This window comes from Euwallacea similis, chromosome 6 (assembly GCF_039881205.1).
Source record: "Euwallacea similis isolate ESF13 chromosome 6, ESF131.1, whole genome shotgun sequence".
Taxonomy (NCBI): Eukaryota; Metazoa; Arthropoda; class Insecta; order Coleoptera; family Curculionidae; genus Euwallacea; species Euwallacea similis.
The window spans coordinates 3,936,402-3,962,881 of NC_089614.1; the positions used below are offsets into that span (position 1 = coordinate 3,936,402).

At 35.0% G+C, this 26,480-nt stretch overlaps 1 protein-coding gene across 1 annotated transcript in view; it reads left to right on the forward strand.

Moving 5' to 3' along the window:
* Positions 1 to 1,130: 1,130 nt before the first annotated feature.
* Positions 1,131 to 26,480, forward strand: part of Cda5 (Chitin deacetylase-like 5) — a 37,781-nt gene continuing 12,431 nt past the window's right edge. The window contains exons 1-5 of the mRNA XM_066391294.1: positions 1,131 to 1,367; positions 22,906 to 23,095; positions 23,157 to 23,406; positions 23,466 to 23,612; positions 24,031 to 24,089. Coding sequence (XP_066247391.1) covers positions 1,304 to 1,367; positions 22,906 to 23,095; positions 23,157 to 23,406; positions 23,466 to 23,612; positions 24,031 to 24,089 — 710 coding nt within the window. The 5' untranslated portion in view covers positions 1,131 to 1,303. The remainder of the gene's footprint in view (positions 1,368 to 22,905; positions 23,096 to 23,156; positions 23,407 to 23,465; positions 23,613 to 24,030; positions 24,090 to 26,480) is intronic.

Genomic DNA, 26,480 nt, shown 5'->3' on the forward strand with positions numbered 1-26,480 from the left:
GCAACAATCAATTTGAGATTGCTATTCTTTAATTCTAAGATGTCGTATGGTTAATTATAGGTTGTGGCATCGTAAACAACATTGGAGACCACCCCATTCATTGATTTATTATAGAGCTGCAACTCCCAGGCTCAGTACGGCCGCTCGCTTATCTAGTTTAAAATTAAATTTAGTGCCAAAGGCAGAAATGTGACACCGAACATAAAACATGTTCTCCTTTGTGGTATTATAAAATATCCCACTAAGGGAGTGTAGCACTTAAGATCTACGCTGTCAAGCGCCTCGGTCGGATGAAAAATAACCCGCGAAAACTGATGATAATCGTCCGCAGCCATATTTATTATTTATTTTTAAAAAGTAAACAACACAGGACAATGTATACTCTCAAGATAGCAACTCTAGGCAAATAAAGGGTTCCGCATACTCTTCATTATCTACCCGGATCGGATAAATATTTCTTCACAATTCAAGGCGATCAGACCTCGAGCAGATCCGTTTCCGTTTGGGATCTGAACGGACACAAGTGTGGTTCCTGCGATTTTGATCTGCAGATTGATGAACCTGCCGGACCCGAGGTCTTCAAATTTGTTGCAATCTTCCACCTCAGTCTAAAATCCATTCGTTGCTTGTGTATGGACACATATAAGAAAATTATAGTTGACCTTTACGAAAATAATGGGCGTTTTGCAATAGGCGGTTATGATTTTACCCTTTGACTTTATTAAGTAATTAATTTGCTATAACTAGAAAAATTGCCCACAATACATTGATGTCATTGGAAAGCGATAATAATAAAAACCTTCTGAAACAGTGAAAGGAAGTTAAACTGAAGAATTGTAAAAAAAATCAGGGACGCCCTGTATAGTTCTCATATACGAAAAATTTTAAAACCGGTACGAATAAGCAATTTTTGGGTCATACAATTAGAAGGACATTTGTCCCCCACGAATGCTTTCTAACTCTTACATTAAAGCACTCGAAGACTAATTTGTTTAGTATTAGATAAAAATCTCTTAATAAATCGATATGAGCAACAAACATTCATTCGCGAACCAATAAGTACCGAACGTCTCGGCGCTGTATTAGTGGGGGTTCCTCGGGTTTTCTCTTCTCGGTCCCCACTTGGGACATTTCACTGATCATTAAAGAACCACTTTTATTCCTTCGGCAACCCAGTCAATGCATAAACGCGTTCTGTGCTGTCACATTTGGGGAGAATTTGTCGATTTCTACATGGGTGAAGTGCATTAGCTCCTGCGTGTGATCAGTGTTCCCTGGATATTAAGTGCCAAGTGGAATCAACATGGTGTCGACTCATGTCGTTTCCGCGATTCTTCTCTCAGCTGTTCAGATTACTTTGCTCATCGGTAAGTAGCTAGATGAGGCGCGCAACGTCGCGACGCTGGGTCTAGCTCGACGAGTCGCGCAGCGTCGCGACGCCGAGCCTTTTCATGTACGTGTATGAACATTCACTGTCAAGCACGCATACTTTTTGCAGTGCAGTGCGTTGAAATCGCTGAATTTTTATTCGCAACAAATGAAAAATTTTAACGCAGGTGTTGACCTAAAAACGATTGCAAACCTCCCTCAAATTTATGTGTCGCCATGGCGTAAAAATTGAAATATTGCCATATTAGCGTAAAAACCTAATCACAAATTCCAACACATTCTTGCTGTTACAAATCAGCCTATTACAAGGTTAATCAAATTAGAATTTTGGAATCAGAGCGGAAATTATTTGACAATAATTTTACGCATGAAAGTGACATTCTCGCCTGTTTTATTTAATATCCATTTGGTTTTTGTTGATAAGTAACTTCGACGTAATAATTGTTATAACACTCACCGGAACAACTTCACAGTGCCGAATTCTATTCAGAGAAATAGTGCATATCCAATGCAGTTATGCAGCATTTTACTCAACAATACAGACAACAAGGGTGCCATGCAGTACTCCTGAATTAATTTACCAATAATGGATGATGATGAAAATGATTTTATGGACGCGTTTGGGGTGCCAATACGTTTTTCTTCTTAATCTTTCTTATGCACACCGAAAAAAATTTGATCATGAAACCGCCTGTTCAGGAAATACAATAGATGATGGCACATATTTAAGAAGTGAAAACAAATTTACATTGCGGATATGAGGCGTCAGCTGGTACATTTCATGGAACCTCCTTGGCTATTTAAATACTACATGTAAGAGAGAGAGAGCAAACTGTAATGATCGGAGGTACCCACTACGTAACTAAGGCGAAGAAATTAATAAAGCCGTTTATCCCTCACCGCGAATGCGAGTATAGAAAGCAAGGCCAGTCATGGAACTATGTATTTGTAAATTCTTTTTTGTTATATGTCAAGGACTTGACTATTGTGATTTGAACTAATTTGTGATTCTCTAATCCGCTAAGAAAAAATATGTGGTGGGAAAACTTCGATTTAGGTTAATGTCTGCGTTTCTCTACTATTTATACCTTAATTGCATGTTCACTAAAATCTGATCAAACGCATTAAGGAAGTCCCTAGGGCTAAACGAAACCACCAGCTTTCATCAATGTATTCGAGGTCATCAGTACAAATCAACGCGAACCCTTCAGATGCGTTATGCCATTTAGTTCCCATGAGAAGAAAGAGCCGAATTAATGCGTAAAGGTTACGACTTAATGACATAAGTTCATCAGTTTGATTAGGATCAAACAATACGTGTTATGAAACAATGAAGAATGAGCGGCGATTTACGGTACAAGTTATATATAGGATGTTTTAAGTAATGTGACAATTTAATTAGATTTGTAATAAAAATTTAAGGTTTTGTACAAAACGCAACAAGACAAAATAATCCCTCGTATTAATTTTGTAAGGAATTATGTGATTCTAAAGTTCATTTAGGTTTCCTGTTGTCGCCTTAAAATTCCAATTTGTGGCGCTTCAAAATTACATTAAAAACGGGCGTCACTAAAAGTCGAATTAAATGTCACGGCCAATGATTTTAAGAACCTCCTGTACATAATGAAGGCAATCCAGCTCTGCTAAATTGGTCCATGTCAAATCTTCGGTTAACAATACAATGAGAAGCGAGTAATTTAACTTGTTGTGCTTCCGTCTTGCGTTCGACGCTTTTGGAAAAATTTCATGAAACAAATTTCAAGAAGAGATAAAAAGGAATATTGAAGACATTTTTGTGAAGATCGAGGAAAGTATGATAGGGTTTTTCATGACGTACTCTTTTTCCGAAACCACATTTTCAATTTATCGAAATCGTCTTTCATGCTCATCGCAATCAGCGCGGCAATGCCCAATATTGAGAGTTCCACACATAACAGGACCGCAGTAGTCAGAAAAGCAGTCACCATAAGAATAGCGTTCTATGATAACTATTTTTTGTCAACCCAGAGACATATTGATTAACCCAAGTATAGGGACGTATGATTGATAAAGTGGTCAAAAACGAAAATTCTTCCATTAGCACATAGAAGCAAAAAATGCTTGTTAGTCGTAAAGCCTTTAGCATCGCTGCTATCTTATCGCACGACTATCTAGACTACACTATGCTCAATAATAGACAGCTCTATTAAATAACCAAGAAAACATCACTTACCAAATAATTTCCAAGCTTCGTGAGATGTTTGTTTGCACAACTTCAAATCGGTGGAATAAGGATCCCGTAGGAAGAATACGCTCTTCGTAACAATGCCGTCTTCGTAAATCTGTTCACCCGGAGCAGGCAAACTTTGACAAAACTGTATAGAAAATAATCTTAATTATTCTCTTAGGATTTTTTCCGGCAAGTATTTACTGGATCGTCCTCTTTCCAATGAAATTACATTGTTTCCCATGCTGGTTGATGGGAATTGAACGTTGATCAAAGATAACGTTGTCAAATGTAAGAATATCTCGTTTATAAGCCTAAAATTTGATGAGGCCCATTTCCGGAATTAATTCGCTGTTGATCCGGACTGCCAAGACTTTGGGCGATTTCTCAACCATTCTTCTATATCCGCTTTAAATTCCTATACATTCATTTTTTCATTATTTTTTATCTAAGCTTGAACAAGAACTCCTTACCATGGCAGCCATTAGATGGGTGAGCATTTAGATAGTGTACCTGGGGGCTCATTTATTCCTCTTAATCAGCCAGTTCTTGTAAGATAATGTTCTGTAATTAAAAAGAAATATGTAATTAAAATCCATAAAACCCAAGCAATACAGATCACAATTCATTTTAAACAAGAACCAGCGAAATGAGAAAATACATATTACTAAATTGCTAAATACGCCAAAAAGGACTATGATATACCAACGAGTTTTAGAGAATGAATAAAAATTTAAAAACAGAGGCCTATGGAACACAATTCCCAATAAAGAATCATGCTATAATAAAAAATCAAATTGGTTGAAAAAAGTTAGCTTAAATAAAGCTTAAAAAAGTTGTTGCTTATTACTCAAAATTGTGAAACATGGAGGAGACTGAAAAACAAGTTACACTGCTGATCATCATATGGATATTGATAGCTCTATAAACTTGATAGTAGCGCTACAGGAATATCAGAGTTTTAACGAGAACCTAATGAAGAAGGAAATAACAGTAATAACGGAATTTTTCTTGGTATAAAACTCGATTAAACCTTACCAAATTTGTAAAAATTATGAAAGTTCTGTAAAGCCAAATACGCCACAGGTTTTTAGAAATATTTAAATATTATAATTTTCAGTTCTGTAAACCAATTTCAAAAATCATAGAGGCACATGTACCCACACGAAATTTAAAATCGACAAAATATCAAAGTGAAAGTTATCTCAAAAACTAAAGAAATCAAACAGATACGTCCCTGGTTTTCATAAAAATTGGAATGCTAATGATTTTGTATATTGAGCGCTATCAGAATTCTTTGAAGGTTAATAAACATAGACATGGTAAAACATGCATTGTAATTCAGTAAAAACATAGGCGTACAGGATCCAACTGTCGAAATAAAAACCAAGAACAAAATGAAAAATTAAAAAAAGCAAGAACAAAAAACATAAATGTAAGATACACGAATAACTTCGAAAAATTGCTGAATCTTAAAAGATTATGATACACCAATGATTCGTAGTACTAGACTAATCTTGTAAAGGTTCTCTATAAACTGAAAAATTTTGTGTTTGATTTCATTAAAAGCAACATCACCGGCAACAAAACCAAAAAAAAAGAAGAAATAATATTGGAAAATTGCTGGATCCTAAAGCGTTATGATAAAAAGATGTAAAAAGAATAATTCCTCAACTTTTTGTAGAGTTAATTTGTTTAAGCATACATGACTTAAGTAAGATTTTTGCCCATCGTCGTTCCATGGGAGCATTTCGCTCGTTGTAGACAAACAAATTAGGTATTGATTGCAATCGCGGGAGCGATATGTAATTTTTTCCAATCATTCGACTAAAATCTTCTTTAAGTCGTTCCTTCCCAGGATGACACAACGACTGATTTAAAGACGTAGGTAATATAACAATTCATGCGCAACACTTGCAACAGACAATCAAGGAGCTTATTCATGCTGTTGGTTTCAATAACTACTCGCTTATTTATATATCACATTTTATGAGAAGAGCCGAAGATTATATAATAGGCATGTTAGGTATCTGTACCGTAAAGGTCACTATCAATTACCGCGATGTACATCGTTTGGGCGCGATGATCATGTATGTTAATGGAGAAAGTAATTTTGCCATAAGTATCTTGGGCCTTGACCTATTTCGTTCTCGTCCCGGATCGCAAAAAAAATTATAAAACCGGCCACATCTCGATTATTGTAACACTTTCACACTTTCCTTAGTTTTATTATATGTTTGTCATCGGTAGCATAATTTCGTTTTCGCTTATTGTTTCAGCGACTACTTTCGGTTTTCATGCGCCGGTGCAACAGGGCTTTGCATGTGACTGTAGCAGTAGCATACGATCAACGGGTGATTGTTGAATTGCTAATTTGCATAAAACCGGTTTTAGCTATATTATAAGTACATAATCATAATAGACACCTCGCTGGTTCTTACTTCGACCTAGATTTTCTTTCCAATCGAATATTTTCGCTTTCAAAGCCTCAGTTTTCGTAAGCCTTACGCAAAGCGCATGTATGCAACTTAACTTAAGTACATACCCGCATCAGGAACTAGGAAGTTGATTCTCAAAATTTTATTTTATCGACAACCTGTTAATTCCATATTGCTTACCTTGAGTAACAATGTGGAAATCGAGCCTTAATCAGGTCTTAAATGTCTACGACAAAAATACTTGGCATACAAAATTCGTGGCCTTTGTGTTGGGCAATATTTGTTGATTTCGTGTATGTTTAATTTAAATGCCTAATGAATTTTTATAGGAATCTAGCGATTAATTACCGTAAAGATAAAACTTAGCAAGAACCAATTATTAGTTATGAATATTTTGTGATTCGCTTTGTTTAACCGTCAACGTTTGCGTAAGCCTTTGTCACGATTATTTTAACGATTCAAATTAATTTGTAAACTTTTGGGATCATTTAGATTTTGAATGCACGATTACATCCACATTTTCCTGGTCGACGTGACTTAGTGTGGTAACTATGACTGAGACCGGGGAAATTAAATTACACAGAAAACATTCTTTTTATTAAGTAATGCACTGAGAAAAAATGTTCCCACAAAAGAAAAAAATGAAATAATTTCTCCACATGGTCAAGGGAACTTCGTGTATAAGCTATAGAAACAATCGTACATACAGAGTGTCCGGAAATAACGTTTGAAATATTTTGGGGGGTAATTTTAGAAATAATAAAAAAAATTCTTAGAAACATACCCCAAAAACTGCGTCTTTAAGGGTGGAACTCTGAAAATGTTTTTTCGCAATATTTTCGAAATGGTGTGCGCTAAAACGATTAAATTAGGTATACTGTAGTAAATTGGAATCGGAAAACTTTGGATATTAATAATTGCAGATTTTAGTCAGGGGCATCACATAGAAGGGGTCTTCTATGTAAATATCGCCTTAACTTTTTTTGTAACATTTCTTAATTTTTCAAATTAGTTTACTAAATCACAAATATTTTTAAGTAAAAAAGTCCTCTTATGTCATCTCGTTAGGATAGACCGTTTTCCAGAAAAATGAGTTTATAAACCGTTGGACGATTACATAAACCTCGAAATCTGACGATAAATTCTTAATAATATTAGTCTTGTTATTGCTGGCTAATAAAAAATATTTCTATTAGGAAGATGACTACTATGTTTATTAAAATACATCATTTCATAAATGCCTATTTTTCTGAAAATCTGGTCTAGTCTAAAGAGATGAAATAAGAGGACTTTTTGAATTAAAAATATTGACAATTCAATAATTTGATTTCAAAAATTAAAAAATGTTACAAACAAAAAGTTTGAGAAACATTTACGTAGGAGACTCCCTATATGTGACGCCTCTGACTGAAATGTGCAATTGTTAACTCAAAAAAAGTATTTTCATTCCAACTTATTAAACTTATTAACAACTGAAATATGCACGTATGAAAATTAAATAACAAAATCTTTAATTACTACTCATTTCGGAATTGGCTACAAAAGGTGTTCGAAATTGTCGACATTGGTTTTTTTTACACAAACCATAGCTCGCCTTAACCATAACTGTAAATGTTGTTGGAAGAGATCTTTTTTCTTGAAATATTTCTGCGGCATTTTGTATCCGCTAATGCAACTCTGCTACTGTGTGAATATCAGTAGTAAGTACCAAACTTTTCGTATAACTCCGCAGATACAAATCACGTGGATTTAGGTCTAGTGGTCTCGTGATCCATCTTATTGGTTCACTATGACTATTCACCTGTTAGAAAATTGGTTATTTACAAACCCACTTTTTTTCCTTTTTTTCATGCGTGCATATTTTAGTTGTTTTTGAAATTTCCAAAAATTGTTAAATAAAGACTTTTTAAAAAGTAAGAATTGCCATGGAGCATCACACATGACACGGTTAGCACTTGGAACACTTGCAAGAGGTAAGGCATCTCTCCTGAAGAATCGAAATATCGGCTGTTCGTTGTGAATGAGGAGATCGTGAAACTTGTGCTATGCAAATATGCAGCAATTGCCAGACAAAAATTTTATCTGTTGGGCAAAGCAATGATCGCGCCAGGAGGCTTAAATAAGATGTCACTTAAAAAAGTAGTCAGGTTCGTGAGGAACCAGATCATATTAGGAACCAACGTGTAAAGTGCAGTGCATGGCTCCAGATACAAAATTAGTATACATTCATTAAAAAAATGCTTTTTTCAAGTAAAGAAAAGTAAGTTAGTAGAGTATTAAAAATTTATGACGCCTCGCATCGAAATGTGCAGGTCACCTCGCAAACGTGTGTACAGCAGCATCTAGATGTACAACAGCTCAAAAGTATATTTTATTCCTGCATAGAAATTTAGCCGAGTAGATTTCATTAGATTCGAGATAATCCTTCTGCTTTGACAAGAGTTATAATAGAATAAATTTGTATAAATCATCGAGCAATGTGAAGAGTCTTGAAAAAACATAAATATAGCCTAAAATATAGTTTAAAATTAATATAACTCAAGTCTTGTGTCCAAGAGATACTGAAGTATTTCGCAGGAATACCAGGGCACTATTGGCGCAAAATCTCCTTTTTCTGTTTAAATGCGATATTCACGGATGAGTGCAACTTTACTAACTCAAGCATATTCAATCGTTATAATGATCATATTAGGACCACTGAAAATCCACACTAACACCAAAGATGTCGACCACAAGCACGTTTTGGGCTAAATGTATTGTTGAGGTGGTTTATTTGGTGATACGATCACTGTACCGTACATCTACGAAGACAATTTGACCGCAGATGAGTATTTTCCCTTTTTAAAGACCTATCTTACGAATTATGTACATCAATAAAAACACTTATCTCAACCGCTTGGATAACATTTGGTTCCAACAAGATGGTGCTTCACCACATAACGCTAGGAAAGTGGCTGATTATTTGTCTGAAATACTTCCTGACAAAGTCATTTCACACAATGAAAACATACGTTGGCCGGCACGTTCACCAGATCTTTCCCCGTTAGATTATTGTTTGTGGAGAATTATGAAAGATCTCATTTATAAATCTGTAAGCACAGATATTAATGAGTAGCGAAGGCAAATTGTCTCATCTTTAAAGACCGAAATAAGAAGAGACGTTTTAAAATGAATCCGGAATTTTTGAAGACGCATATAGCTATACTTGAAACCCGATGGCAAATCCGTTGGGTGCCTTTTATAATTTTTTTTTATTTGCTTGTCTCTTATTTTGTTATTTTCCTGGCACTCTTTGCAAAACAGCATTTTTGATACTTTAGATTTTAGGTTTTCTTTGAATATTAAATTCCGAAACTCATCGTAATTTTTAGAATTTTAAGGCGACATATTCTTAAACTCCAAATTACGAAACTTTGCTCCAACTTAGTCAATCTTCTAATCTTTTATGATTGCCGAGATTTCTATGGATGAGTTCCAGGAACGGACACCCTGTATATTTATAAATAGCGGTGGGGTATATTTATTAGCTCGGGCACCCTGCAGATAAATAAAACATTTTTGTTTGATTGTATATGCTCATTATTTTTATGTCGCAACTTTTAGCATAAGCTCGAAAAGAACAATATCCTCAAGCGTCCTTTGGTCTTGCTCGGCAAATAAGACATTCACTTCTAGTTGCCTACACCCACCGTATTTTTCTGACAAATACAGCTGTAATACAATAATATCGTGGCGTCTTAAATAACACGGTGGGTATACAAATATGTAACAGAAAATCACTTTCAATGAGTATTTGGGTTATGTAATTATGCTTAACTACACTCGTTCTATTAATCACTCTTTCGAGTGCCACGTAACTGATGAATGCATTCTACAAATTGGGCTGGAAATCGGCCACATGCTCACCCTGAATGCGTGTAATTGTTGTTCATGTCCTTGTCAACCTTGACTTTTTCAATATGTGTAATCACTTCAGTATTGATACCACGCTAATTTAATTAGTCTTTTGTAAATGGTGTAATTTTCCCACAGATTTTCATTAAACTTACAATTATTAACGGTTGATACAGAATCAGACTTGCATACGGATATACCTAGCGAATGGAAGGCCAATATGGACCACGCCTCATTTTGACGACCTTCATCTCCAACACAACAATCATTAGAAGTCCTGTATCGGTCTGTATTTAGTTATGTATTTATTTATTCAGGTGGAAAAGAAGTCGCGCATGCCTACGTGGTCACTGTGGCAAAAAAGTAAATTATAACGTTGCAATATGTACACCCAGTGGCATAAATCACATTCACGTTCTCTTTAGGCAATTTGAAAATGGAGCGAGCGATACACTTTCAATTTCTACTCGTTTAAATGGTTTGAAGACCATTTATTTATCGGCCGTAAAGTTCATTCATACCCGATTCTTATATAATCGGCCAATCGAAGCTCGATGGAAGCAAATAAATTGCTTTTAGCGGTTTTGGTCTAAAGTTTCTTTTGTAGATTTTAATGTTACTACATAAAATCTTGCAGTGGACATCCTGATAACCGAAAATAATCCTTAAGTACTTATTTAAACAAGCTCTGATGTACAGAGTGTCTCAAATACCGCAGAATGCAACGGCGCGTTTCGCTTCTTCTGCACGATATAGTTTAGCCGCAATTAACCATAATTATGATTTTTTCAACGGGACACGCTATACAGGGTGTTTGGTAGAACGATAGAAAGTTTTCAGTGGGAGATAGATGGGGCCATATTGAATCTACGCATAAATGTAACCGTATTTATCCTTACACAAAGTCTGACCATTTTTGAAATATCGACGTTCTTAGGTTTTTTATGCTGAGTAATTGAGTTGTTAAAATTAAGTTAATATTTTTTAGTATTTATTAATTTCCGTCTTTGGAAATATTTTAAAAATATTCTTAATAAGCATAGTAACAAAGCAAAACAAAAATTCATTAAATTTCATTATTACAATCAAATATGTACACAAATTAATGCGTTAAAATATTTGGTTCCAATTTATTCTTCCATTTTTAACGAAATTTTCTCCAATGCGGCACTAGCTCAAAAAATTCAAATAGTCTAAAAAACTTCTCTGCTGTATATTCTTTCAAATAATAAATGACATTATAACAAAATTATAGTTCACAAAACTAAAAACAAACAAAAATTACTCGCAATAAAAAAATAAGAGACATTAAATTTAAATAAGTATTAATCAATTTAAAATTTATAACGTTAGTTCTAACTTAAACAATACTTTTTTATTGATTAATTTCATTTTCAAAACGAGACCCTTCATTTCTAATGCATTTACTTGTCCCTCTTACTCTTTGCCGTCCCTTCTCTCCCCTCTTAACCAATATTTCAAAAACGATGCGGTTTTGTATGAAGATAAATATGGTTATATAAATTCAAAATAACCCCATCTATTTTTCTTTGAAAGGTTTTTATCGATCTACCAAATGCCCTGTATATTATTAAATATTCTGTAGCGTCTCGCCACTAGCATTAAAAAAAGACAACAAATACTTTTTTATTGTTTCTTAAAAAAAAACTAAAAATTATATTCGCCTTTCAAAAGCTATTGACAAGGCAGTTTAAAATACCTAATACTATATAGAAGAGATAGTGTATCAAAAATTATAATTAGAGTTAATTGTGCCTAACTGGTGTGGTACAGAACAACGGGCGCTGTGGCAAAAACTCTATGAGAATCCGTTTTTATATCTCGTTGGATAAATTAAAGACACAAGTGGTAATTAGTAGCTCCAAAATGTAAAGTTTTCTAAAACACCTTGCATCCACGAAATTACAACGACTATTATTTTGTCTCTGTCAACTCGCGCTCCATAAATATAGAGCACGGAATTACGAAATCCGTATGTCTCCAACTTCAATAATAACTATGGTAACCGTAAAATCATCAAATTCGAGACACCCTGTACATTGCATCCCATTAAATGCGGTTTCTGAAAACTATTACTTTCGGCCGCAATCACTTTTTCTTTAACTAATAATAACTTTTGATCACTCACTTTATTGCAAGCTTTTGTGAAATATTCGGTTTTGGTTTGCATGCCATAATCGACCATTTCCCTAGATTTAAGACGATTAAAGTTGCATCAATGTGACAGTTATCTAACGCTGTCCAAAGTTGCCATAATCATTCTAATGAGCGACTTAATGAGCACGAAGAGATTCACCTTGCATATAATAAGCATGGCTAATATGGTGGTAGATGGGTACTTATGAAACACTAGTTACGTAAAGAGCCCACGCACCTTCTTCCAATAACACACATTTAACTCAAAATTCAGAACAATGCTTGCAAGTTTACGAAGATTCATTATTGTTCCATGGGATTATTTCGACATTTAAGGTACATATGTAAGTCCTATATTCCGCGGAAATTAATTTAGGGTTATTCAGAAATATCAAGCGCATTGCTCGTAGGTGTTTATTATACAGCATTTGAATGTAAAGTTGAAGGTTAAGCGTCAGCTACCAAACATAGCATTACGTGAGAACCGCACCGTTTAGAAAAAGGTTAAAAGTTACTTCAAAAATACGTGATTTTTTCAACTGTATAACATGATATATTTAAAGAAAAACAAGACAAACTTTTCCTTATGCGAACAAAGAAAATGTTATTTATTGTTAACCTCTGAATGGCAATTTTACGCCCATTGCTTGCAAGATCCGCTTTAATTATAGATTACTCAGTCTGTAAGAACCAATGTCACCAAATAGGAAAACATGAAAAGGTGTGCAAATAGGACTCTCGACTTGTCTTGTGCGCAAAGAGAAAAAATTGAAAATGTCCATTTTACTGCCTCGTAAAGTACTTGCGGCAAAAATGCGCACATGCCTGGTATGTTCAACGCAGAAAGTAAAAGTAAAATTCGACCGATATGTGTCACGTCTGATATCTATGTTAATTGAACCACTACCAAACCCTTTCCCTCTTTAACTCTTGCAATTTTAATGGCTTTCCTTGAGACTTGATTAGGAGTGGGTAGTTTTTTCTGACTTGTTCACACAGCAATTAAAAAAAAACTACTTTTTACAAGCCTACAAACTTTCAAAAAAATACTAAAAGTAATGTGAATTGTCTAGTAATCATAAACGAAATTATTGACTGATGTTAAAAGCAACCGATCAGGCCTTGGAGCGTCTCGAATACGCAGCGTGAATCCTGCACGTCGAAGCGCAATGGGCTGAACTGTCATTTGTTGTGACGCATCAAAACGTAAACATTTACAGCTATGTCTGAGCTGCTTACGCTTGTAATCTATTTGGCATTTCGATATAAAATTTTGTACATTAAAAAATAGAAGTCGGCGCTGAAAAAGTAGGTCGTTCATTTACGGTTAGGTTTAATTTAGTCTAGTTTTGAAAAAATAGCTTTTCCATATCCAAGCGTGTCAAACATGTAACCAAAAAAGGGTACCATAACGAACATATCACACTTTTGCACGAACATCTGTACACTACAGTTCATGTAAACAGTGACCGCTTCAACAAAGCATTCAGAAGGCTCCGTCTAAGCGGCTATGGTACGCTTTGATGACCTGAATCTGTCCATTATTTTACTTGATTAAAATTTATCAAATTTCACAGATGTTTGATAGGTAAATGGTCAAATATTCAGTAGTCAAATGTGAGTCATAGAAAAAAAATGGTACACACCTTTAAATTTTATAGGAATGTATACAGGGTGTCTCAAAGAAGTGTGATATTTATAAATCATGTTTTTTTAATGTAATATTTTTATTAGCCGTCAACATTTTCATTTACTTATATTTTGAGGGTGACACTGCAAAATTTCCTATCAAACATGTTCTATATTTAACTTCAACAGTTTTTGAGATAATGGAGAACCGGTGGAATAGTCGAGTAGGTAGTACCACTGGCCTATCATGGTGAGAACCCGGATTGGAGCGCTGGTAACGGCTGTGCGAATTGCATAACGCTCAAATGAACTTTTACCAAAGAGAAAAAATTGTATAAAGGTTGGTTGAAAGTTGTAACTAACTAGTGGCCATTATGACGAAGGAAAGGATAATAATGAAACATAAATATTTATTTTTTTCATAGAACACTGTTTAGAGTATAGAGAGAACAATGGTCTGTACCTAAACTTGAAAATTCTCCACGAGCAATACAAGGGAAGACATCATTGCCGGAACATTATGCCAAGTGCGGATTTGCTTCGCTTCTAGTAGCAAAACATTGCTCCGCCTTCCAAGCGCTGCAACACGGAGCTGCTCCTTGCAACTCAAAATTTGTGATAAAATTTTGTTTGTAAAATTGATTAAAGGAAGACATGTTGTGTTTTCCCAACACGTTCTGTTTCCTGCTTTCATTAAGCAATATTTCAGTACTTCGAAGTGAATATTCAGTATCAGTTATTAATTTGTGTTCAACCATATACATAGATAATGTAACGTCTATTATAAGTCCAAAAATGAATATTGCACAGCGTGGTAAAGTCTACAAACGAAATTTTCTCGGGGATCCACAGCATCTTTGACTCCTGAAACTGAAAATTACCCGAAAAACATTTTTGTACTTTAGCGAACATAGATGAAAAACCGATAGCCGCCGGAGTACTGCGCTTCGCGCTTCTCAACATGTTCACAATCAAAATGTTTGCAGCATTGATTGCTTCGTCGATTTTATAACGCTCGGAGCGAGAAGCAATGTTTCGGCAACAAGGAGCGAAGCAAGTCGGTACTCGACGAAACGGAACATGACCGTAAACAGGCTCAGGAGTATAGAGTACACTACTTCCCCACCGTCATTATTTACATTTATGTTCGCAGCAGCGAAAATTGCATTGAACGTAACATGCAAATAGTAAATACAATGTGAGTAGAGCAAGATTCAATTGCAAGAAGGGAAGCAAATTGGTATGCGGTCTTTGCAGCGTCATCCATATTGCAACTCTCGGAACTGGAAGCAATCTTTTAGAATAAGGAAGGGAACAAATCCGTACACGGCTATTGCAGCATCGCCCAAGTTGCAGCACTCGGAACGCGCTGTTGTTACAAGGAACAAAGCAAATCCGTACGCGGCTAAACGTAACATGACCGTAAACATGTTTGAGAGCGCTCAGCGCACCTCTCCATCACCGTCTGCAGGTCAATGTTCGGAATCACTTAATTCTAATTTCTGATTTTTTTTCTAAACAAAATTTGAGTGGAAATCTGAGGCGAGTAATGTTTAGTTGCAAAAAACGAAACAAGTCTATATGTGGCTTTCTGCTTTGTTTACAAATGCTACTTACATTGATGTACCCATAGCAAAGGGACGAATTTTATAAATAAGTGCCACCAAATTTCAATGCAGTACTTAAATTCGCCAATGACCAATTTAGTTGGTATTTCACATTGAACTTCACAGAAGTGAACTTAAAACGAACTAATTACTGAGCACTCCATGATAATGTAGTAAAACAAAATTTTATGTTTATAATTTTGTAAACTCCTTATAATTTACGCGATTATACAAATAAGGCTGAAGCTATGTTCAATTTAAGTTTTAGCTCACTTGAATCCTTTCACAGCATTCAATTCTGTTGTTTGTCAGTTCTTGTAGAGCAAATGATGGAAATCAATGGCAGTGATGGAGAAGTTTTGTTAAACGAGCGTCATATTAATAATTTACAATATTATTATCTTATTTTCTATCATGTCATTCTATATTTTTAATCCTTTCACTCAGTGAACTGATACTCCTCCTGACTCACCCATTTTGTGACTTTCTGAAAAATCTTCAGAAGAGTAATTGTAAAACGCGAATCTCGCTCACTCTAATAAATATTTTTATTTTCTTGTGAAATAGTGAAAGGCTGATAAAGTTTGTCTCGCCGTTAAAATAACGCGATTTAATTCAAATTTCACTTTGTCTGCTACCTCTTATATCGAAGACAATATTATTTGTTTTCCGCTCTAGTTGCTTACACATGTACGTCTCCGACAAGTTGTTACGTACTCGTTATACAAGGTGCCATATGCGAACTAAACACACGTTCAAGTTAGTTGCCATTGTTAAGTAATTAATAGGTACCCTTTTACTGGACAGACTTCCTCTATTTTTTATTTAACGCCACTTTCATTTGGAGAGGACCAAACGAGGACAATGGAACAATGTTTCACATTAAGCACATTAAGCATCTTAAAAATCGCATAAATTACATTTATGAGAAATCTCAACTGTTAAAAGGTACTCACATAATTTTGGCCATAAGTGATTAGTGTTTTCATGGCCATTTCACTTTTAATACCACGGAATCTAATTGAGTATTCGAAGTAGGTCTCGTATTATACGTTAAAACGGATTATGGTAACAGGTAGAAACAGCTTACTTGAAGCATTCAGCGATCGAATTCAAATATAACAGGTATTTGTCCCAAAAGAATAATTTAGTGGTAATCAAATGTAATTATGAACGTAACCAGAAAAACTCTTAAACTGCTTTTTTGTGTTGTAATTATTCACATTCACTATTATGGCAAAAATTGACTGAACAAAACTACTGAAGTATCACATTTTTGCATAGTGAACTAAGTGATTACCGCAACATTGAACATTAAGTAACAATTTCTTGTTTGTTGCACTAGTTTCGCATATAAAGTTAATTGCCCAATGTGCCGCCATGTGAAGAAAGTAAAACTGTTCAAGCCATAAATTTCATGTACGCATTAATGAAATTAACAGGAAATCGTCCAGTTTTAAAAGTATAAAAACGTGGGATTATCCAGCAGGAAGGGATTTGTGTTTCGCATTTCCGAACAGGTGTCACAATAATGCGTATGGTCGAAAAAAAATTGTTATTAAAATATCGAAAGTTCCGGGCACTCATTAATAACAGGTATAAGAAGAAATGAAGTTACAAGACAATAGCCATATGATGTAAAGTAGTTAAAAACGAAAACAATGTACAGAAATGAGTTATATAATTGGTTTAATTAAAACGATAGTGTTTTTAGGTTCCTCCATATGCAGGTAGGCACTCACAGAGACAGGTTTTGGAATTGGGTTATGAACGACGTGCATACACAACTATTAATATAATTCATAAACAATTACGAAATACCGCAATCGCTGATTTCGTGTCTTTTTAACCTTTAATCACGAAAGTCTGACAATGCGAGTTTCCCATGTATAGCGAAAGACACGAAAATAGATTTTGCAGTTAGTATTATGAAACGTGATTAGTAAAAATCTCTTACATAAACTTATGACCACCAAAAAAGGACAATCGGTGTCAAAACGTGCGGGTGGATGTCATTAACACAACAAATTTTGATGAGTGCAAGAATCTATTGAACTTTCACTGTTATTCACTTTCGTTTTTTAAGACTACGTTAGTCTCAGCCGACAGCTTATATTTGCATAGAATTTTAATTTAATACGGTAACCTATTTACGGTTTGTGATACGATTCAAGTATTACAAAAAAACGTTACGACAAGAAGGATACACTCGAAATCGTTGTAAAAATTATTGTTCTGAGCACGTTTGGCTAATTGAGGTTCGTTGTAACTGTTTCACTTAATTTGCATAAGAAAAAATTATTATAAAAACGAAAATTAACAGAACCAAAGTATACGGAATGTGAGCATGCAAAATTTGGGAAACACTGCGAAAACTCTTCGTCTCAATCGCCAAGGAATGACAGCCTTTGACATGAGTCATGTCATTGTTTAAATGAAGAAACATCCGATAAAATCTGTATGGAACAAAAAAAGGGCATCGCTTAGACAGGCCAAACTTAAAATGCTTTTAAGTGCACTGCTCTCTCTTTAATATGCCTCAACTTCGCTCACATCGAGCTTTCACCCTCTCTTCCCCTCTGCAGCCATGAACCCAGGATATTATGGGCGAACATACTTTCTTATCCCTTTCACTGGCCTGTGTCTATTGAATTTTGCAGCTTAAGAAAACTCAAGAAACTAGCGTTATGATATTTTACAAATTTCTATGAATGATTTTGGATTTTTGAAAAATATTTGAAAAAGAATCATGGAGTGGAAGAATCCAGAGCCCAAAAGAAAACTGCGCTAAATAGAATTTCAATACTTCATAGAAACTTGGTCAATTTTACATAAATTCATCGTCATTTCTTTGAAGTAGGCTTGACACACAAAACAATAACGTCCGATAATGGCCTCCCTGCATCTCCACCCATCTTGTAAGTAAAAAAAATCAAATTTCGAGTTAATTTTTTTTTAATTTAACAAAAGTAAAATTTTTGTAAAGGTTAATTTCGTAGAATTACAGGGCGTGTTCGTTTACAAGTATGCCTCACTGAAAACAGATAAAAATCACATTTTCATAACTCTGTAGGTTTGACAGTCACGCCAATATTATTCGGATGATAATGGCCCACGAAAATTGAATTTTTGACGCAAGATCATTACCGATATAAATACTGAGAAAAAGTATGTAATTAAATAATAAAAATATTAAACGTTTACAATTTATTACACTATGCAACAAAATTTAAAAAAATCATTTTATCTAGGTTTACAATATGTAATTATGATTCCTTGCCCTAATGTTAGTTGAGATTTAGAAAATAATATTTTACCACACATCAGGTTTCATAGTGAAAATGATTTATTCATGATATTATTGTCTACATCAATAGTACTTTATTTCTCACTAGAAAACTTATATTTACTCGAACGATTTAGTCCTCTTTTGTAATCAGATTCTGCAGTTTCCCTGTGAAGGCACCAACAATAGTCTGCAAACATTACGGGTTCCCATCTATCTTGATAACGTTTCTCAAACTCCGCAAAATCTTGATGAAAACGTTTTCCATGTTCAACATTTACTGCAACCATATTTACCGAAAACTCAAATATTAGTATAAAAAGTGAATTTTCAGTGACATATTACATTCTAACTGATGATAAGCATTTAATAAAGATGTAATTTTTCCATGGATATCTGGCGATTTATAATTTCCGAGAAAATGTTTTGTCACATTTACAAATGCTGGTCATGTCGTCTTTTCTATAAGACTCAGGTTTAATGAAAAGGAGGGATCATTCATTATTTTTCTTACATCAGTGCCCAGAAAAATTCCTTCTTTAATTTTGACCTCGCTTAATGTAGAACATTTTTAAATCAGGAATTGAAATCCTGGTCCATCTTTGCGTAGTGTTTTAAGAACATTCTTTATCAGTCCGAGTTTTATATGTAATGATCGTAAAATTATTTTCTCAGGAGATACCAATGGGTCATTTTGGCATTTTTCTAGTCAAAAACGAATCTAGTTCTTAGAGGCCAGTCCTGTTTAATGTAATACTTTAAGAGCGCTCTAATGTCCCATTCACATAGGAAACAACAACATATTTTGTGTATCCTATTTGCAGTCCTAAAATTAATGCCACTACTTTTAAATCTGGACAAATTTGCCATTTATGCTCTACATATTTGATCTTTCCCAGAATAAATTTTAAAATTTCATGTCTTTTTTAAGTGAGCACCATATAATATAGCTACAGATAGCAATTTACAATATTACCGTTGTGAAGTAGAACTACCTTTAAACTTAGCTTCAATTCATCAATAAATAGTCTCCATTCTTCTGATATATGACTATGACCTAATGTCAACATTAATCCATTAATATCGGTACAAAAAACTAAATCATTTTCTTTCGAATAAAACTCAGCTAAAGAAATGTATCGTTTTCTGTACATTGCTGTTTTAATGTTATTTTACAAAAGGTTCCATTGCTTCAATCTGGATCCTAATATTTCAGACTTTTCCTTGATCAATCCTAAACATCTGACAAGGTAATTTAGTTCTGATTGACTAATTAAACGCGGTTTTCTATTAACTGCTTCTTGAAACACCTCTTCACTAGAAGGGAGACTTGTTGAACTTACCGAACTAGGGTACCTTATCAGAACTGGAAGTTTTGCAGAATGAGGTAACAGCATTATTATAGATGTTACCTTGGCATATTCTACTTAACTCTTTGATTTTTTAGAAAAACCCTTCACTTTCGTTAAACAGAAATAGCAATTGTCGACGTAATTCGTAGGTTCCCGCCACTGCACTGGTACACCAAAAGGCATTTTTTTAATTGTTCCATTGTACCACCCTGTCAAATATTTATAACATTTTCAGCAACAAATATGGGGTACCCACGATTTGTCCTGTCCTTTAATTTTAATATTAAAATAAGCCTCATAACAGATTTCCAGTAATGAGGAAATTGTTTTTTTTACACTTTTCGATGTAAACTGACCACAAATATAACAAAATAAATCAGAAGAATTCAAACAAACTCGCGCCATTACGTAATTTTGTAACTAAAATAACAAAAATTATAACTTTAAGTCACAAAAAGGTTTACTCTTAGAAGAAACGTCCAACAAACGTATCCAAACCAAGAGTGTGTGTGTCACTAAATGATTTCACTTATTAAAGTTTTGAGACGTGATATGCAAGTATAAACTTGTTTTAACTTTTTTCAATGTATTTCTAACCAAAATTAGCTATCAAAATGTTATCGAATTTTTCAATGTTGCATAGAACTATTAACAAGTTCCTTTATTATCTGAAAGGCCGAGTCACTTACCTCCTTGTTGGCCCTGGAGTCACTCCTTCGTATCTAGATTGCTGGGGTCCCACTGTCAGACTTGGACAGAAGGGGTTCTCCTTTCGAAATTGGACAGCCAGAGCTCCTTGTTAATGGACAATTTTTCTAATTCGAAAAATAGGTTGCACTTCCTTTTTGCGTCCAACCAATCGATGGCCATTGCATATTTATCATGTACCTTTTATCGAGGTCTTCATGTTTGACATTAGGTATTTTCAACCTCTGGTGAAAGTGCAAATGCAAACTAACTTCAGTAACTTTGAAGTCTGAAAGTTGAAATATTAAAATTTTATTTATTTTTTCGCAATTTAGTCGATGCAACAATGTTAGGAAACTAACGCATTTATTTATGAGTGATTAGTAATCATTTTAAATGCACGATTGTGAAATTTTCTAAAATCCTTCTTTTCTAAAATTGTTTAAAATTTTTCTGAAATATTCCAAAATGTTAAAACTGATATCATTGTCGTTTCGCTTGAAAACTGCAATAAACAACCGTACTGTCCTATCCCAATACCTTGTCCTATCTCAAACCGTGTAAGAATTGCAGTTTCTTGAATGAAAACCTGAAAAACTGTTTTAAATACATATCTACTCTAAATAATATTTTCTGGGGAAATTTACTTATGCAATCGTATCACTTTCACCACTGCCATCTCGTCTACAAATCATTACCGAAATCAACAGTGTTTTAACTAATAGTAATTAAACATAATGAGGCCAGTTCCCACGATTTTGTTAATTTTAATTGAGGCAAACCACAATAGAAAAAAGCGCTCTACTATTACCTCAACGGTTGTGACATTCCACAAATATTAAGAAACTTTTTGCACAAATTGGTTCTCCAAAACTAATAGTAATGATCTACTGATGGTTGATGGTTGCCCCATTGTATCGCAACCTGGGGTTTGTTAGACCTACTGGTGTGGTCAGTGGCGAGGTTAACATTTAAATTTCACAGCAAAAGGGTCAACAAAAAGTATAAGCACGTTATTTACAACAAAATGCATCACGAACGACGTTTCGGGATCCATTGTGCAATGTACCAGGCGTTGTTTATCACGAAAAACCTTGGCTGGTGCACTTTTCTCGATTTAGCAGCTTAGAAAGCTGCTTTTCAGAGTGGTATACTTAATTTACAACTAAAATATTATACTTTATAGGTCTCCACACATCAGTGAATTCCCCACGGCCGAAGCTTTTGCAACGTTAAGGCATTTTTTATATAGCCAGTTAGCTTTTAGATAACGCATCTTGAAAGTGATTCAAACTACCATGTAGATGGTTGTTAAAAAAAGATAGTGATTTAACAATGGATTAAAACTGCACATTGTTTACACAATCGATTACCTTATTTCGAGGTAAAAAAAAATAGTTCAATTACAACTAAAACGATTGTTTCTTGATCCATTCGGTTTAACCTTTAACAAATATAGTTGTTGTTGACCAATCTATATTCTATATTCAGGAGCAAACAGAGGTGTGCTAGACTAGAACTCACTCTACGTTAATGGGTTTTTATACAGCTCTTAAGCATTATATTTGCATTATAAACCTCTATATTTTCAAATTAAATAAAGGAAATCTGTGGATGCGATGTATTTTTTTCTAGTCAGTTTTTGAAAGAACATCCATTTGAAACCACGCTATGCTATTTTTAATAATGATTTCGAAGAGTAAAATTTTGTCTAAAGAAAAACCTCAAACTCTTTAAAACCACACCACACCAGTATGTTTTATACATTTCTGAAGACTAAAATTGTCTCTATGAATATAGAAATTTGCATTCTAATCAAGTAATAAACATAGGCGTGCCAAACCGAACTTTGGGAAGAAAAACTTGTTAAAGAAAAAGCAGATTTTGGTTTATACCAAAAACACATAAAGTGGGATATCGAGGGAGGCAGGACACCAACTGTAAACACATATGCTTTTAAAGGTCGTTTTAAATGGAGGTGGTATTTTTTTAAAGAAAACCCTGAATTGTGTGGTATTTTCCAGTCTACAACCTCGATTTATTCGGTCAATAACTTATTTCCATATCAATACTCCCTACGCAAACAATATCTTAATTCATTACTTTTAACGACTGATCCCTTTCTTGGTACAAAGTTGCTTGTTGTTAGGCTAACATTAAACCAACGCATTCTCGGGATTCAAATAAACGAGTTTCCATTTCAATAATTTTCAATATTGGATCTGTACTGCGAAGCACGTTTGACGATTTATGGTTCCAGGTTTAGCTGAAGGCCAAAGAAAAGCCAGACCGCTGCCGACTGCATCAGAAGCCAAAGAACGAGAAAGAGCCAATTTCGACTGTCCTGAAGAATTCGGTTATTATCCTCATCCGAAAGACTGTACTCAGTACTATGTTTGCGTTTTCGGAGGAGCCTTATTGGAATCTTGTACTGGAGGCCTTATGTATAGGTAAATGCTACAAGACGAGCCTCTCAAATGAAATTTAAAAAACCGTTAATCGATATTATAGTCACGAACTTCAAACTTGCGATTGGCCAAGGAATGTTGGATGCGATGGCCTGGAATTAGCTCCTGGGGCGCCATCTGCTGCGTCGGTACCACAAAGGAGCCGAGAAAGATCGCGCGAACGAGAAAAGGATGACTCCAGAATAACCGATTCCAGAACCAAGTATTCCCCACCTCCACCACCACAACCCAAAGCTGTGGTTACATCCAGAGGACAGCCCAGACAGCTCCAGAACCAACAAGACATTATAAAGGTTATTTATTATTTTTCTGTACATTCTCACATTCTCTATTGTATGTTATTAATTAACAGCAACTGTATGACGCGGTAGAAGAGTCTCTGCCTCCAGCTGAAGAAGTAGAAAACGATAGACAACAAAGAGTCTATAGAGGTCAACCATCTACAATAGGTCAAGTTCAAAGGGATAGAGATGGTTACAGGCATAGTAATGTGTTGCCAGTAAGTTTTTTTTTATTATACCCCCTAATGAAATGTGTATGTGTTCAAGAGAAGACGCCCCCTCTTATGTGCAGATTTTAAAAAAATTTAATAGAAAACTTGGTATTTTTTTAAAGTTTATATAGATGTTATAGTGTTGGGTAACGATTGACAGTGACAAGAGAACGCCTTTTTTACAATAAAATTTGACTTGGAATTTTCACTCCAGTGGTGTGCACACTAGGTAGTCACTGGTAGCGTCAAAAAATTACAATGGGATGTTTAATGGAACACCATATGTATATATGGAAAATAGAAATTCTACTAAAATCGTACAACTTTGGCATTTTAACGTTTTTTCCAAAACTTGCTAGACATCCAGATAAGAGGGGTGCGGCATCTTATTCCAAACTACCTGGTAATTAATACCTGCTTTCAGACAAGGGAAAAAATCGGCGTAATTTCGTTTGGTACCCAGTCGCAGCTGCAGCACTATAGGTAAGTGTCAAACCAACTAAAAATTACGAAACTCACTCGGCTCAATCTACTAGTCATGCACCGGACTTGACGGAAATATTGACTAACGACTTGACAACGAAGAGACGACACAAAAGAGACGCACAGAGAAGGTAACAAGTAACTCCCAATAAAGACCAATCGATTCTAATTGTAATCAAGGGTAATTTCTAGTCGACCCACACATAACGAACCCATATTGTGGCATGTCGCTCAAAGGAGGTACCCCCAAAGACAGCATCGAAATGGTCTTAGGCAAAAAGTCACACTTGTTGGCTATGAAAATGACGACGAGTTCCAACCGTTCATTCCTAATTACGCACTCCCGTCGAATCAAGTAACGGTTCGGCATGTTCCACCTAAACACTTCCATCCCAACTCTTTTAAAACCCCTGTAACATCGGCTACAGCACACAGTTTTAAGTTTAGAGGAGATGGCAAAGAAGACTCATTGAGACACTATCATAATAAATTCCCAATAAATACGCTGGAATCGGCATTTTCTAATGTGGTTTCTCAGACTGTTAAGCCTCAAAATGGTGATTTCAAAGATAATGTCAGGAGCCATACTGAAGCTGTTACAAGAGGGTTTACGCCCCGAGAACCTGAGACGAATTCAGAAAAAGGGGATAATGATAAAATTATAAGGGAAGAAGGAGAGAAAAAAGAGGAAGATGATCAAAAATCTAAGGAAACCAAAGAGGAACTGGAGGAGCAAGACGGATATGCAAACAGTGAAGAAGTAAACAGTGGGGAGGAAGCTGAGGGAGCTGAAGGAAAAGAAGGTGAACGACCTAATGACGGAAAACCCAATAACTTCACATCAAGCTACGAATATCACTCCAATGACGATGACGATGACGAATTGGGACCTCCCCCAGAATTCTTCAAAAGCTCTAACAAATATGAAAACATTTACAATCCCTTTGAAGACCCAAATTTTAACTTTGACCAATTCTTAGAAAAACTAGGGTCTACTACTACTACCACCACTACTACAACTACAACTACAACAACTACCACAACAACAACACCAAAACCGTACATAGAGGAATCTAGGCCCGTTATTGTTAAAGAGCAAAGACCATCCCACATTGTTAATATTCAGAAGGAATCTCCACCACTTGAGGTGCCTAATGAGAGTCATGATCCTACTTTAATCGCTGTAACTGATAAGTACCATGTATTGAACCCGAAAAGTGAAAAATTCGTGCCAAACCAGAAATTCAAAGAAGAGTTTGTCCTGGAACAAAAATTTGTCCCTGCAAATGAGAGATATGTTCCAGAGGAAAAGTTTATTATAACCGTTTCACCGGAAGCTATAATACAACCAGCCACGCCTGCACCTCATATCCACATCAAACCTGTTAATGAGGAATTAACTGATGATTATGATGAAGGCGGGTCGCGTAGTAACAGGAAGGTATATCCCAGTGAAGACGCGTCGAGTGCAGAAGTTGATTCCAAGACAACAACTCCTGAGTATGAATATTACTGGGAAGAGTACGATTACATAGAACCAAATGTGACGAGCAGTGAAGTGAAAAATGATACTGAACCTGTGAAATATTCAGCGAAGTACAAGGATGACCCCAAAAATATTGATACAACTAAAAAACAGTCGAAAGTAATATATAATGTAGCTTCACAAAAAAATAAACCTAAAACCACATTGCGGCCTTCAGTATCGACAAATTCCAGCAACTCCACTCCAAATCCCACCCCTTTTACTACCTCTACTGCTCATACCTCTGGACCCTTTATTATCGATACCTCAGATATTACAACTGAGACTCCTAAATCAAAGAAAACTAAGATTCCAAGTCGAAAAAGGACTACTTTATTACCTACGCAAAAACGAAAACAAAAGTCGACCACAGAATCGTACGAACATGACTCTAGACAAGAACAATCAATTATCATTCCCAGGTAAATTTAACTTTCTTCCTAAATTTTTTGTTAAATATGACCATTACATACTTACGATTACGCTAATGTTAGAATTACTAAGATTAATTATAGGATAATATATAAATTGCTACAAGTCAATATTAACAGTGGTTTTGTAATATCCGTCTTGTTTCACTTGCCTTGCCGGCATTGGAACAAAAACTTGACCCATTCTAATAATTATTATTCTAATCAGTGAAAGCTATTTTTTGAAAAATATTTGACCGCAGTATGGTGCCTGTAGTACCAGCAACATGATGGAATACTAGAAAAACAAACTGTGACAAACTAAGTGGATGTTACAGACTCGTTGCGGTTTCTATGTCAATCACGTAAAACCCAAGAAATAAATTAAATTGTCTCTTCAGAATTATTCCATTATAAAACGAATAGTAGATTTACCTGTTAAATTCATGTGATATT